At 41.5% G+C, this 15,013-nt stretch overlaps 1 protein-coding gene across 8 annotated transcripts in view; it reads right to left on the bottom strand.

Moving 5' to 3' along the window:
• Positions 1–15,013, bottom strand: part of LOC106879613 (piggyBac transposable element-derived protein 3) — a 359,535-nt gene that overhangs the window by 260,394 nt on the left and 84,128 nt on the right. Inside the window, exon 2 of one of the 8 annotated variants that reach the window (XM_089353695.1) lies at positions 2,899–8,659. The exons of the other annotated variants lie outside the window; for them this stretch is intronic. Within the exon in view, the coding sequence (XP_089209821.1) occupies positions 6,713–8,641 (1,929 nt within the window). The 5' untranslated portion in view covers positions 8,642–8,659 and the 3' untranslated portion in view covers positions 2,899–6,712. Of the gene's footprint in view, positions 1–2,898; positions 8,660–15,013 lie in introns of those variants that run through there. 8 annotated transcript variants of the gene reach the window in all.

Below are 15,013 nucleotides of genomic sequence, written 5' to 3'. Positions count from 1 at the left end.
CAATTATTATTTTTTAATTCAATACAAATAGGGATACAGTCTATTTCTATTGAATTACAAAATAATAATTAACGTAAGTCAATTGTTGTTCAATATTTCTCCATTTTCTGGTTACTTTATATTTACATATATATGTATATATATATGTATATATATATATACGACACTATTCTGTCTCATAATAGTTTTCTTTCTTAGTGTTCGATACCTATAAACTCTAATGCACATTATTATCTATTTATGCGTCAAGGCGGCGAGCTGGAAGAATTGTTAGCACACCGGGTAAAATAGCTGCATTTCGTCCGCCTTGACGTTCTGAGTTCAAATTCCGCCGAGGTCGAATTTGCCTTTCATCCTTTCAGGGTCGATGAAATAAGTACCAGTTGAGTGCACTCAACTGGGGTCAAGGTAATCCACTAACCTCCTCCCGCAATATTTCAGGTCCATGGTAAAAAGGATTATCTATTTCTGTGTCTACATTCTAATTACTTGGAAATTATATGTGTGCATATGTGTTTCCTACGTACGTTTCACCATTCAGGTCGCTGGAGACCCTGTATTGGATGTTTCAAGTAATTCGGATGCTTATCTAGAACTGGTCATCAAGGAACACTTTATTGCGCTAAGTTATGAAGACCTCATTCCCATTAATGGTCTGTAAATCCAGTGCAGGATTCCAAGTCATCTAAATGGCAAAACGCACGTAAAATCTAATAAGTTTGTGTTTATCGTAATTTCTCATCATCGTAATTTCTTCTACGATACTGGAAGCTGACTGGAACTTGAAATTCTATGTAGAACTCTAAACATCTCAGTTGTGCATCTATTTGAACACGCAAGCCATACTACACATACACATATATGTGTGTGTATATATATATATATATATATATATATATATATATATATATATATATATATATATACACATACACACCTACACACACATACACACACACACACACACACACACATATATATATATATATATATATATATATATATATATATATATATATAAGTAGTATATTTTACCGAGGAGAAAAAAATTTTGCTTATGGTAAATAGCGTAAAGACATCACTGTCAGCTCAAAGCTCCCTCTGTGAACCTCTAGATGTTCATTTCTGGCTCGCCCAACTTTATTAGTTTATGCGAAAGTGATGTAACCCTGAACTAACTGAAAACCATAGTTTATAATAAATCTCTACAAATTAGTTATTTATGCACACGATTAGTAATAAGACTGTAAAAATATGCCAACACTTTCCAAAACCAGCACATACATATGTTACCTCTATTTCACGCACATTCTTTCCTGGGAAGAGTATATTCGCAAGACGTAAAAACATTTCCTTTATTTTTCTCCTATTTCTGGAGCGTCAACTTAATACAACCTGTGATTGGATTTTGCAGCTTCGTCTTTGTGTTACAATTGTTTAAACCACGTGTGTGTGTGCGTGTGTGTGTGTGTGTGTGTGCGTGTGTGTGTGTGTGTGTGCGTGTGTGTGTGTGTGTGTGTGTGCAAGAGAAAGAGAGTTTAAGTGTATATACGCATATATATATATATATATATATATGCATATATATATATATATATATATATATATATATATATATATATATATATATATATATATAGTGTCCGACGTGCTGGAAGACCACTGTGTAAGGCAGCCCTTAGCTTTTGTTAAAGCATGTTTTTGAGAGAAGTTCACTTTAATATAAGACCAGATATGCAGGGAATGGCATTGGACATTTGAGGGATCTTTTGCCTGTGCTTGATATCATGACAGACCTACATTCGTGAGCCTGCGACTCGTATTGTCACTTGATATCTTCTTCTGGCGTGTCTCTGGAAGGCGTCAATAGGGTGGAGACTGTTTGTGGGGTGCTGATGAAGCAGCCCTATCGGATCTAAAATTTGAAATTGTGAAGTCACCGACCAGGCGACTAATTGATGCCCGGTTGCATAAGAAAGCGCCGCGGCGAGCTTGAAGCCGCAGACACGAACCTGGTTGTAGCCGATACTTAGTGCAATAACCCAATGAACGAGCATTGCAGGCATTTTGCATGGGTGTATGTAAGTGATGGTCTTTCTCGGTCATCAACTATCATCACTATAGGTCTTATATAAGACAGGCTTCTGCTCAGTATCCGTCTACGAAAATTCCACTTTCAGGTACTCCTCTGCGTATCGCGTAAAGAGATGGCGCGCGAAATCACGTTTGTTGTGTGTGTATTTGTGTGTGTGTGCGTGCGTGGGTGCATGTGTTTATACATGCATGTGTGCCTGTGTGATATTCCTTTTATAATCAACAATGATTATAACGTCTTTATTCTATATTTTATATGTGAACATGTGAGAACGCGCGCGCATAGTCACCCAGATATATACTTTCTCCTTTCTCCCTAGTCTTGTCTCTTTCTTTCATTCTCTCTCTACCTTCATTTCTCACTCTACTTCCAATTCTCTCTTTCTCCCCCCCCTTTCCCTTTCTTTTCCCTGTCTCTTCTTCCATTTCTTTCTACCTCTGTCTATCTACTAACATCCGTATGCACCAATACATATTTTCATGCACATACATATATTCCATTATATCTTTGTACAGCTACAACTGACGACCCGATGACCTTTAACAATTCCAAAGTTGTTGAAACATATCCACGTGTTCTGCTGACGTAGATATTGATCCGTTTTAAAGATTTTCATCAGATTAATGATAATAACCTCCTAATAAAGAACATTTAGAACAATACAGTTTACTTACACGTAAATAAGTTCTTCTTTTGTCAGAAGACTGCTTGACACTATTAATCATTCTAAAAAGCAATATAGAGTTGTATAGAGCTCTGTAGACATGTATTCAGACAGACAGACAGACAGACAGACAGATAAATAGATAGATAGATAGGTTTCTTTATTAGCCACACAGGGCTCAACACAGAGGGGACAAAATACAAATGTAGAGTTTTTCTTTTCGAGGGGGTCGAAAACAAAGCAGAAAAAAAAACAAAAGTGGGGACAACGATGAAAAAAAAAAAAAAAAAAAAACATCGCAAAACGTTTGGGGTATTTACAAAAAATACGAAATAATACAAAAATTCCCAATAAATGGGGAGGTTATCCGTGGAAAGAAAAACCTACGAAAAGACCACGGTAACCTCGGTCTTTAGTGTCACAGTTTGTTAAATAAAATTTCTCTGTTTACAAAATTTTAAAACGTTTTATAGAATCATGGTCAAGGTGGCTTCGTCATTTATACGTGCCATTCTTGCTACATGTATCCATCTTTTTTCGAAACATTTGCTAGACAACACTTGCCTCTCTACTCTCACCTTCCTTTTCAAGTGATACTTGAAAAAGTTGATGAGAGATTGACCAGAGAGGAAAGTATTTGTCTCTAATCCTTTCAGACGCGTCCACCAGATGCATTCTTTGGCCATAGCCACAAGTACGATAAATACAGCTCTTCCTTCCCGTTTAAAGGAAGGAGGCGTGACGATATTGACGATAGACTCGGTTGATAAACCGACTCGTCCCACACGCGACAGCAGTCGTTCGACATAAGCCCACAGCTCCGAAATGGTTGGACACTGCACGAGTGCGTGCAGAACGGTTTCATCGCTCTGACCGCATCTCGGGCAGGTCGGCCCCACATTTCGCGAGCCGTGTCTATAGAGCTTATCCCGAACGGGTAGCGCCTCTCGGTAACACTGCCAGGCCAGGGATCTCTGGAAGTTGTCCATAGGTCCCGGCCCGAAAGTCGTCCTGAACAGGCGGGTCAGGTATTCCTCGTCGACGCCCAGGTTCGCCCCGAGATCGTCGTCGTACCTGCCCTCCACTAATCCCCTATAGAATGACTTCGTTGTGATGCAGCCGCTCAAGGTCGACCCGGGACGGCAAAGTTGTTGCAGAGCAACGCGACACTCACGGTGCCATTCGCCATTCCTCGGCCTCTTTTTGATCCACGACTGCAGCTCGGTCATGGAGACGAGCTGCGGGAAAGAGCGTCGCACAAACGGCGACCACACCTGCTCACCGTCGTCTACGTAGAGCCGGAGATGTCGCAGTCTCAGCGCATGTCTGCGCATCATCAACCACGGCATGCCCAGCCCTCCTTTCAGCTGGTGTTGGCAACAAACGGATCGCCTCACCATCGGAACGCTTCCTTTCCACAAAAAGCGGAAGAGGATGCGCTCCATTTCGGTGATGGCGCGATCGGGACAAGGCACGACGGTCAGGCGGTATTCGATGACGGACGCGATGTACGCGTTCGCCACCTCCGCCCGACCTTTTAGGGACAGCTTCCTCTCGGACCATTGCCGGCAGAGAGTGGCCACCCTACTCGTTATCTCGTCCCAGTTCTTCTCCGTTTGCAGGTCCGGACCGAACCAGACTCCGAGCAACTTGACCGGACCGTCCGTCCAGCGTCCCACTACTGAGGCGCTGCCGGACGGTATGGGCTTGCTTCTCCAGGTGCCGAGAAGCAAACCCACCGACTTATCCCGGTTGATTTTCGCTCCCGTCACCGCTTCGTAGTCTTTCAGCGTCTCGCCAACAAGCTCGATGTGCTCGTGGCTAGACGCTATGACGGTGACGTCGTCCGCGTATGCCGACACGCTCGTCCCGCACCCCAGTTCTCGCGGGATGCCCCTCAGCGTCGCCAGCTTCCGCAGTAGTGGCTCGAGAGTCAATACGTACAGGAGCGGCGACAGGGGGCATCCCTGACGAACCGAACGTGCAATGTCGAAGGGTCCCGATAGACGTCCATTGACGCGAACAACCGAACGGATGCCTGTGTACAAGGCAGCCATCCAGCCGCGGAAAACGGGACCGAAGCCGCCGCTTCGAGGACGGCCTCCAAGTATCGATGGTCTACCCTATCGAAAGCTTTCGATTGATCCAAATTGATCAGGGCCCCACCCATGCCAGGTTCCTTAACTACCCTCTCTATGATGTAGCGCATCAGATGGAGGTTGTCATGGATGCTCCGGCCCGGCACGGCGCACGTCTGCTCCGTGCCGACCAGTTTCTCGATGACAAGCGCCAACCGCTTGGCTAACACCTTGGCCAAAATTTTCATGTCTGCATTGAGCAGAGTGATGGGCCTAAAGTTATCTATGGCGTCCCCCTTGTTTGGATCTTTCTTCAGCAGCGTTACCGCTCCTCGGCTCACAAAACCGGGAATGCTCCCGTTCTGCTGCCAGTTGCAGTACACGACCGCCAAGACTTCTCCAAACAAGTCTGGCATACAGTTGTAAAGCTCGTAGGGCAGACCATCCAAACCCGGAGATTTGTCCGTCGAGCAACCCGCCATCGCGTCCCTCACCTCCTCCGCCGTGATGACCCCTTCGCAGCACTCCGCCTCTCTTGCCGAGAGTCGTGGCAAGCTGTGCAGGTAGGCACTAAAGTCCACCCTGCCTTCTCGCTCGCCACTCCTCCCGAACAGTCGGGCAAAATGCCGCTGAAACGCCTCGCACATCTTGCTCGGCTCGAGCAATTCGCGCCCCTGTTCGTCTACCAGAGACCGGATGGTGGCTCTGTTACCCCGCTGCGCCTCCGCCACCCGGGCCTCTCGTGCGGCTCCAACACCTTCATTCCTCAGAGCACGCATCCTTGCCCTGACAGCACACCCTTCGTGTTTAGCATTGAAGTGTTGGTCGAGGGCCAACCTCGCCGCTAAAACGTCGGATGCGATGCCACTTCGCAATGCCTCTTCTAACTTTATCACTAGCTCCCCCTCTTCTCTGTTCCTCTCTACAGCTAGTGCCCTGCTATACCTTATTGCTTCCGCCCTCACTGCTCTCTTGAGGGCAAACCACCATTTGTTGTTGACGATGGCTCCCGTCAAAGCCCTCTTTACTAACGTGCTAATCCGGTCTCTGAAAACCTGTCTCGACGGGAAAGACGCGTTTAGTTTCCAGTAACCGGGACCCTGCCTATGTGCCTTATCTATGTCTAGCGTACACGTCACAAGTTTGTGATCCGTGTAGCTGACTATGTGGAACTGTGGACATCCTAAACTATCTCTATCTCTTGTCCTACACACTATCCTATCTAGATACGATCTCGACGACCCAATGCGGTTGCTCCAAGTCCACGTTGGCACATTTGGGTGGTCGAGTCGGTACCTGTCAGACAACTGGAAGCGTCTGAGCAGGTCTATGAGGCCTTTGCATCCCCTTCTAGTTTTGTCACTCCCCACGTAGTCTAGATGCGTGTCCAAGGTAGCATTCCAATCCCCCACTAAAAGTAAGGGACGAGACGTTCCCAGGAATACTTCTAGACGTCGAAAGAAGTCTGACCGACCTGTTAAAGGAGGCACATAAACTGCCAGCAACCGAAAAGCGCCTCCATCGCTGCCGTCCACATCTAGGACAACCAGTCTACCCTCCGGGTCCGTAAATATCGTCTTTACTTGGAGATCCAGACTCTTGCGAAAAAGAACCGCCGTGCCACTACCGCCCATCCTCGGCAGACAGGGAGAAAAATAAATGTTAAACTGTCCGCCAAACATGGACTTTAGGGCCCGCGGTTCATGGAGTCTGGTCTCACTAATGGCTATGATATCCAAATTGTGTGACTTGATGTCATTTAAGAGGTACCCTTGTTTCCAAGGGGACCCTAAGCCACGCACATTCACACAACCAATCTTCACCATGATTCTATTTATACGTGTGCTTTAAAGCACAAAACAAAAGAACAGAGTGTTACTTGCCGTTAGAAAGTTTTGTTTCCTCCTTGGATTTTTCACCAAGGAGGCTATTGTACAATTTCTTGCACAAATATTTCTGGAATCCCCCTACCGAGTTGGGGTAGAGGGATTTTATTGTGTTGTGTAATGCTGGTGTTACATGAATAATTTTAATGTGTTTTGGCGGTGTTGTACGTGGGTGGTTGTTGGTTTTGATATCGTTATTTGTGATGTTTGTTTTAGAGTTGATGTAATTCATCAACTCTGTGTTTGTACTGTCTATTGCTGTTAGCATTGTTTTTTTTATATTACTATTGGTGTTAGTAGTATTTTCGGGAGATGTGAATCTCCCTGCTTTGTTTGTGTTTGCATTTTGTTTTGTTTTCTTCTTACTGCGCTTCCTCTTTCCTTTCGTAGCTATTTTCCACTCCTCCCCACTCTCTTCATCGGATGATGGGAGATCTGAGGAGTCAGAAAGAGGTAACGGCAAATTTTGTGCGTCTGTGTGTGTTTCTGTGAATGTTTGTGTTGCTGTTTTTATTGATGTTGGCTGCTTGTTATTTATGTGTGGTGTATGTGATATGGGGGAGGGAGAGGCAGTCTTGGAATTTTCTTTTTTTTCTTCTGTTTTTGCAGTTTCTGTTGTCTTTTCTGTTGTGGTTATTGCTGATATTTCTGTTGTTGTTTTTTGCGTTGCTGGTGGTATTGGTAGTAAGGTTTTTCTGTTGGGGGTATTTGGTAGTTGCTTCTGTTGTTGTTGTTGTTGTTGTTGTTGTTGTTGTTGTTGTTGTTGTTTTTGTTTAGCGGCCAGAGGGCAGTCCTTTTTCAGATGTGCTTCGCTGTTGCATAGGTAACAGCGAGGTCGCCTGCCCTCTACCACCACATACAGCTTGTGGTCCTCTGCCAATCTAATGTTTGGAGGAATTTTCTGTGAAGCCTCCTCCGTGATGTGGAGAAGGATTTCCAGATTTTTCCCTCCCCAGTTCTTTTCCTCTCCGACCGTAATCTCCAAAATATTTGCCTCCTCCATTTCCAGGCACACGGCCGATATCAGCCATTGGGTGTCCACCTCCGATGGCACATTTTTTATCATAACTTTGGTCACTCTCTGTCCTAGATAACTCGGTATCATTACCAAGTCATCTGTGCGGAGAGAGAGTGTCGAAAATTGTTTAGCTAAATTTTCATCCAGAAACCTTACTTGCACCGTTCCAAATTTCCTTCCCCAGGTGACATGATTCTGATAAGGCCAAATTTTTCTAAGACAAACTTCAATTTTATCTGTGCTAACATTTTCTACACGTCTGGTTTTTGTGTTTACCAGTTTATAAATGATGCACTTTTTGTTTTTCATTTCTATAATATCTTTTGGGATGTTAATTCTGACATCATCTCCTTCTTTCGTAAGAAGGGATTTTGTGTCTTTTATTTGTTTTTGTGTGAATGTCACTGTTGTTCTTTTTTCCTTTAGAGCATTTGCGAAATTTGTTTTTGTTGTGCTGGCGGACATGTTCTTCTGGATATTTTTGTTTATGTTGGTGTATGTACTGCCTGGTTCAAAGGTGGTGGTAGTGGCAGCAGAGTTTGTTGAACAGGTGATGGTGTCATTGCTGACGGCCGATAACTTTACTTCCTTGTTGTTGCTGTTGTTGTTGTTGTTGTCGTTGTTGCTGTTGTTGTTGTTGTTGTTGTCGTTGGTGGTGGTGATGATGGCGTCAGCAGCAGTGGTGCTTACGTCAGAGACATTTGTGACGGTTTTCACGCATGGTTTTGTAACCTTGGTTACAGTTTTGTTTTTGTTGTTGGTGTTGGTGGTGGTGGTGGTGGTGGTGGTGGTGAGAGGGCTGTTAGTAGCTGTACTCACAGTCTTTGTGACGTTTATAGCAACTGCGTTCCTGTCACTGCATGAGCACGCGCTATTCTGTTCTTTTTTCTCTTCTGGCATCTGAAGCCTCGGGAAATGCTTGTCAAAAGAACAAGACAAGCGTTCCAAAATTATGTTTCTCGACATTTTTCAAATGTCAAGAAGGAAATTTTTGTATTTTGCTAGGGCCGAAACTGCCCCTGGGGGTCAATTCCTGCCCTTGAAAATACACACAAATGAAGCCTAGGTGCTTCGCAACAAAATTATTTTAAAATTCCAACAAAATGTGGACAGTAAAAGGTCAAATAAACGTTTACCTTCGCAGCCGATGTGACAGCACGTCCGTGAGAAGAGATAGATAGATAGATAGATAGATAGATAGATAGATAGATAGATATGTGTTTCTGTGTATAAAGATGTGTGTGTGTATAAATATATATATATATATATATATATATATATATATACATATAGACGCAGGAGTGGCTATGTGGTGAGTAGCTTGCTTACCAACCACATGGTTCCAGGTTCAGTCGCACTGCGTGGCACTTTGGGCAAGTGTCTTCTAGTATAGCCTCGGGTTGCCCAACGCCTTGTAAGTGGATTTGTTAGACGGAAACTGAAAAAAGCCTGTCGTATATATATATAAATTATTTAAAATTGTAATACAGGGTATCTAAGAGATACCGCGACGCTGAAAAAATAGCAGTCAAATTCTGACTCTAAAAACCACAATAAATGTCCACATAGTACAAGGAGCGAAGACGAAGACAAAATAAACTAGTATCGCACAGGGAGTTTTTAGGCGGGCTATTTAAGCTAGTCGTGTACATACGTGCATATATATGTGTGTATACGTCCGTATATGTAAGTATATTGTTTATATACATGTATTTGTATTCATGTACTTGAGTATATTCCACCGATGAAGGCAAAGCATTATTTATGCAAAGCCAGAAATCCAGGATCTGGAATTATCTTGTTATTTTTACTAGTTTATTTTGTCTTCGTCTTCGCTCCTTGTACTATGTGGACATTTATTGTGGTTTTTAGAGTCAGAATTTGACTGCTATTTTTTCAGCGTGGCGGTATCTCTTAGATACCCTGTATTATAATTTTAAATAATTATTACCTTTGATGGTTTTTATTCCCATGCTGGCCACTTGATAAGTTCAATATTTTAAATATCGATATTATCCTTATTTATATTAATTAGTTATGTCAGTGTATTTCCTGCGCTGATATTCTGTCCGTATCGCACAGGGAGTTTTTAGGCGGGCTATTTAAGCTAGTCGTGTACATATGTGCATATATATGTGTGTATACGTCCGTATATGTAAGTATACTGTTTATATACATGTATTTGTATTCATGTACTTGAGTATATTCCACCGATGAAGGCAAAGCATTATTTATGCAAAGCCAGAGATCCAGGATCTGGAATTATCTTGTTATTTTTACTAGTTTATTTTGTCTTCGGCATTTTCATTTTCGGCATTTTCAGTTTAGCTAACTATATCAAATCCGTTCCTTATGTCTAAGGAGATACTTAGAGTACCTCCAACAAACCTCGTAACATCTGCCAACGTAATTGTCAATGTCAGTGTCGCTTTCCTTCTTCAAGGTATATGTATATACGATTCTTATTCTATAGAACCGAAACTTGGAACACGACAATTAAAAGGTTGTATCTGAAGTTCCTAATTTCCATTATATCCTTGTTCTATAGCATAATTGAATAGTGAATTTAACCTTGTCAAATGTACAGTTAATTTTAGTAGTTTACCTTGGGTGGGGGAGTTACTCTCTGGAATAGTTAATCTGTATATACTCTGCGTTTCAAATGAAACGAGGAAAGAGATTTTATTAGCTGGAGAATAACTAAGAAAATGTATCAATTATAGACGAGGGAATGAAAACAGAATGCTTCTGTGTATATGATTACGAGTTTATTTTGAAATTCTGAATAAATTTGCAAACATGACATGTACCTCAAGATGTCTTTGGTGTACAACGTCCGAAATGTGACTAAAAATCAAGTTGAGAACACTAATTTGAATAAATTAGTGTAAAATACATAAACAAAATATATGTGTGAATGCACGCGCACGTGTGATTATGCTTGTGCGTGTATATATGTGTGTGTGTGCGCACGTGTGTGTGTGTGTATTCATTTCTGAGTGCGCGATTGTATGTGTGTGTGTGTGTGTGTGTGTGTGTGTGTGTGTGTATGTGCATATAAGTACACCTGTTTTTGCATGTACTCTTGTGCGCACTTAAAAGAAATTATCTTAGAAATATCAAAATTGCATGAGGGATGTCACACGTATTTATAACCTGCCACCTACATATACACGCACGCATGTAGTGTTTCGTGTGCATAAGCACGCGCATCAGAGGGAGAAAGAGAAAGAGTGAAAGTGAGAGTGAGAGAAAGAGATATGCTGATAGACAGTCAGTTATTACACACACACACTCATAAATCGTGTAGGAGACTGTCAGACTGACTGACATCCAGACAGAAAGACACATAAATAGATAGAGCAGTAAATCATATGAGCTTTCAACAGCAAGAAAAGATTGATAGGTGTTGAAAGAGAGAAAAAAATAAAACGTAAATCGAAGTGCAAGTGGTATCTGAAAACAATCAGCTAAATGGATAATTCAGAGCCGGAGTAGGCAGTGATTATGAATTCATACCACTAATGGAGCAGACGATTTTTATACAATCTGTTATTGATTCTTTATCTTTGCCCTTGTTTTCCTCCATGTCCTTTTGTATCCTTTCTCTCTTAACCTGTAATATCTATCTATACATCTCTCTCACAATCTCCCGCTCTCCTTTTCTCTCTATGCCTTCCACATGCATCCTAATTCGTACTTTCAACACCAATCCTCTCTTTTCTCTCTTTATATCACTCTCCTTCGAACTGAATTCGTTTAAGTCGTTTTCTCCACTCTCTTCTACATGAACGATCTCGTCATCATTTTTTTTTTCATTTTTTTTTTCTCTCTTTCACGCCCCTACGTTTATAACCAACCACCACTCGCAAAGCTTTTCATTCTTCCTTGCTCTGCAATCTTCTTCGTTTTGTTCTCCTTCCATCTCTTCTTCCTTCTTATTTCTCAACTTCCTTCTTCTTTTCGCATCCTCGTTGGTTCCTTTGGCACATCTAAATATGCATTCCTTCAAATACCGTTCCTCGTTGTTTATCGTCTCCTCCTCTCCACATCTTGCCTTTCCTCCTCTCTCTCTCTTCCTCCTCTCTCTCTCTCTTCCTTTTTTCCTCTCTCTTTTCTCTTTACTCCCTAGCGAAACTACTCTACCATAATCCGCTCTTCACATCCCTGTCCTCCACCTACTACTCATATTCCCTCCATTTTTATCTCACAACCTTCACACTACTTCCTCTTCACTAAGTTTTCAACTATATTTCCTTCTTTTCTTAGATCCTCTTCAAATTAAGTTTAATGGTTTATGCAAATTGAATTCGATCAAAGGTTAAGCATCAGCTTAGACTTCACGCGCATATTAGTAACAGCATTCATACAAGCATATACATCAACCATATATACACATGAATATATATTTATATATATATATATATATATATATATATATATATACACGCATACACATACGTATACGATACATATGTGTAAATAGATATAAATATGCATAAATGTATGTGTGTGTGTGATTATGTGTGTATACATATGCATAGACACTTACATACGTAACTGAAAAATAATTTCTCCTTAGGCACACAGGCATACGTACGTAAACTCATAACTGCTTTCGCATAAACAGGTGCTTGGTGCACATATGGACACTGCTGGAAATCTTCCTAACACTATCATCTTTTCCAGCTGTCAGAAGCAACAAGCATATCTATCCCATTATATTATTACACACCAGCAGCATCTCCAGCATATTGTATCTCCTTATTCCGTTGATATCATCGTCGTTGTCGTTGATGTTGGTGGTGATGGTGGTGGTGGTCGTGTTGTTGGTACGGAGAGCAGTGCTGCTACTGCTGCTGCTGCCGCTGTGGTTGCTGCTCTTCTTTTATCCACAAATTCAATTATATTCATCGTTTTATTTTTTTGTTGTTGATTTTCTTTCCAGCTTCCCTTTTGTATCGATATCAATGATGTTTTACGGTTTATTTTGCTCTGTTGTTTATTTTTATTTTTTCTTTATCGATGTAAGATGATAAATTTTCAGAAATGTTATAACAACGAAATATATTGAAGTATTTCGAGCGTATGTCTTAATTTCAAATGTTTCTGGAGTTTATTTGTCCTTCATCCCTGCAAGATTTTCAAAAGTAGCTACCCTCCATATACTCTTGAAGATCTCATTATCATTCTCTTCCAAGCGTTCGAAATTTCGATGCATTTCATAACGACGTACCAAGAATCTTTGTCTCTCATCTTCCCTTCAGGTAAGTCCACAATTTCCAATTGTATATCTTTGGCAATAACGTTAAGATAGTAGAATGATCTTCGTATTCTATTATGGTACGGAGGTTGCTAAAATATAACATCCGATATGACTTGATGTTCATCACAATAGCAGTGACAAGTCTTAGTCTTATCATTTATCTCATTTAGCACGTCGGGCAAAATGCTTAGCTGCATTTCGTCCGTTTTTATGTCCTAAGTTCAAATGCCGCTGAAGTCTACATCGTCTTTCACTGTTTCGGGATCGACAAAATAAGTACTGGACTTAATGTAATCGACTGAAGTCAATGAATTCGACTCCAGTAATCGACTTACCTCTCACCCGAAATTTCTGGCCTTGTGCCAAAACTTGAAACTATTAATTATGCTATTTAATAGCTACAGTGTATGCAAAGCGAATAAGATCCGGTTCTCTATTCGTCGGAAAATGAAACGGCCCAATGCGCGTCATCAACCAAATTGCTTTGAGATGCAAATATTCTTTTCTACTCTAGGCACAAGGCTCGAAATTGTTGGGAGGGGATTAAGTCGATGAGATCGACCCCAGTACGCAACTGGTACTTAATTTATCGACCCCGAAAGGATGAAAGGCAAAGTCGACCTCGGCGGAATTTGAACTCAGAACATAAAGACATACGAAATACCGCTAAGCATTTCGCACGGCGTGCTAACCTTTCTGCCAGACCGCCGCCTTTTCTGAGGTGCAAATATTGAGATCAAGTGAGGTTCTTGTTATTTTACTTTAATTTCAGAAGAATGTGTTTGTGAATGTGTGCACGCATGTATGAATGCGTGTATGTGTTATTTTTGTTGTTGTTCATTGAATGAACAGGACTTGAACTCCATTTAAAGGCGGTCAGCTAGCAGAATCGTTAACATGAAGAAATGCTTAGCGGTATTTCGCCTGACGCTACGTTTGCGTTCAAATTCTGCCAAGGTCGATTTTGCTTTCCATCCTTTCAGGGTCGATAAATTAAGTACCAGTGAAACACTGGGGTCGATGTAATCCACTAGTCCGCTCTCTCAAAATTTCAGGTCTTGTGCCCTTAGTAGAAAGGATTATTCAGAAGAGTCAACAGAAGTACTTGGGTACTTGCTCAAGAATTGCTCAAGTCTTTCTGTCAGTGATGGAAAATTGGATTTTAACTCAGGACTCACAGAACTGAAACAGCTAACGCAAGGCCTATCATTCGATGTTTTAATATTTCATCAATTCCCAACCTCCGACCGGTACTTTATTTATCGACTCTAAAAGGATGAAAGATGAAGGAGAAAAGAGGGAATTTGAACTCAGATTGCAGTGAACAGGAAGGAATGCCAGTGAGGCATCATACGATATAATAATGGAATGTTTATCTGCAATAGAATGGGAAATATTTGGATAAGTGTACTGCATGAAAGTATCTTCCAAACTTATGTGCCTGTGTATGTGTGTCTGAGTGTAAGAAACATACAGAGTGAGAGTGTGAAAGAGAGGAGTAATTGGCAGAATAAGAAGTGAAATAAAATACCTCAGAGTATAGATTTAGTTAAGTTATACAAAAAATATCAACGGAGAACACGTGTGTGCTGATGTAAAATTTATTTTGTTACATTAGGTTATACACCGTGAGGGCGAGAGCGATTGGCCGAATCGTGCTTCGAGGAAGTCCTGCTAAACCAGAAGTCCCCTTCACTGCTGACCAGTTCAGTAGCTAGTTCTCAGTGAAGTTCCTGTCTACAGTTTGTCTGTTATAAGTTCATGGGCAGTGCCCTACAAGGGCATCTTTTCCTAGTCTCTGACGTCTGTATCCCAGCGTGGACTGCTAGTTTTGCAGGAAATTATGAAAATCATAATTTCTAATATAGGTAAATGGCCTGAATTGCTAAGAAGGTTATTCGAGTAAGTTGATCATGGTATCTGACCTTTACTTTATTTTACCTTCTAAGGTAGAGTTACCTTCTTGAGTCATATCAATCAACTCTTAATGGCCAGTTTCCCGGTTT

The sequence above is a fragment of the Octopus bimaculoides genome, chromosome 1 (genome assembly GCF_046866305.1).
Source record: "Octopus bimaculoides isolate indiv1 chromosome 1, ASM4686630v1, whole genome shotgun sequence".
NCBI classification, from domain to species: domain Eukaryota; kingdom Metazoa; phylum Mollusca; class Cephalopoda; order Octopoda; family Octopodidae; genus Octopus; species Octopus bimaculoides.
Note: the sequence above shows the minus strand (reverse complement) of the source record. Positions and strands in the feature narration are given on the sequence as shown.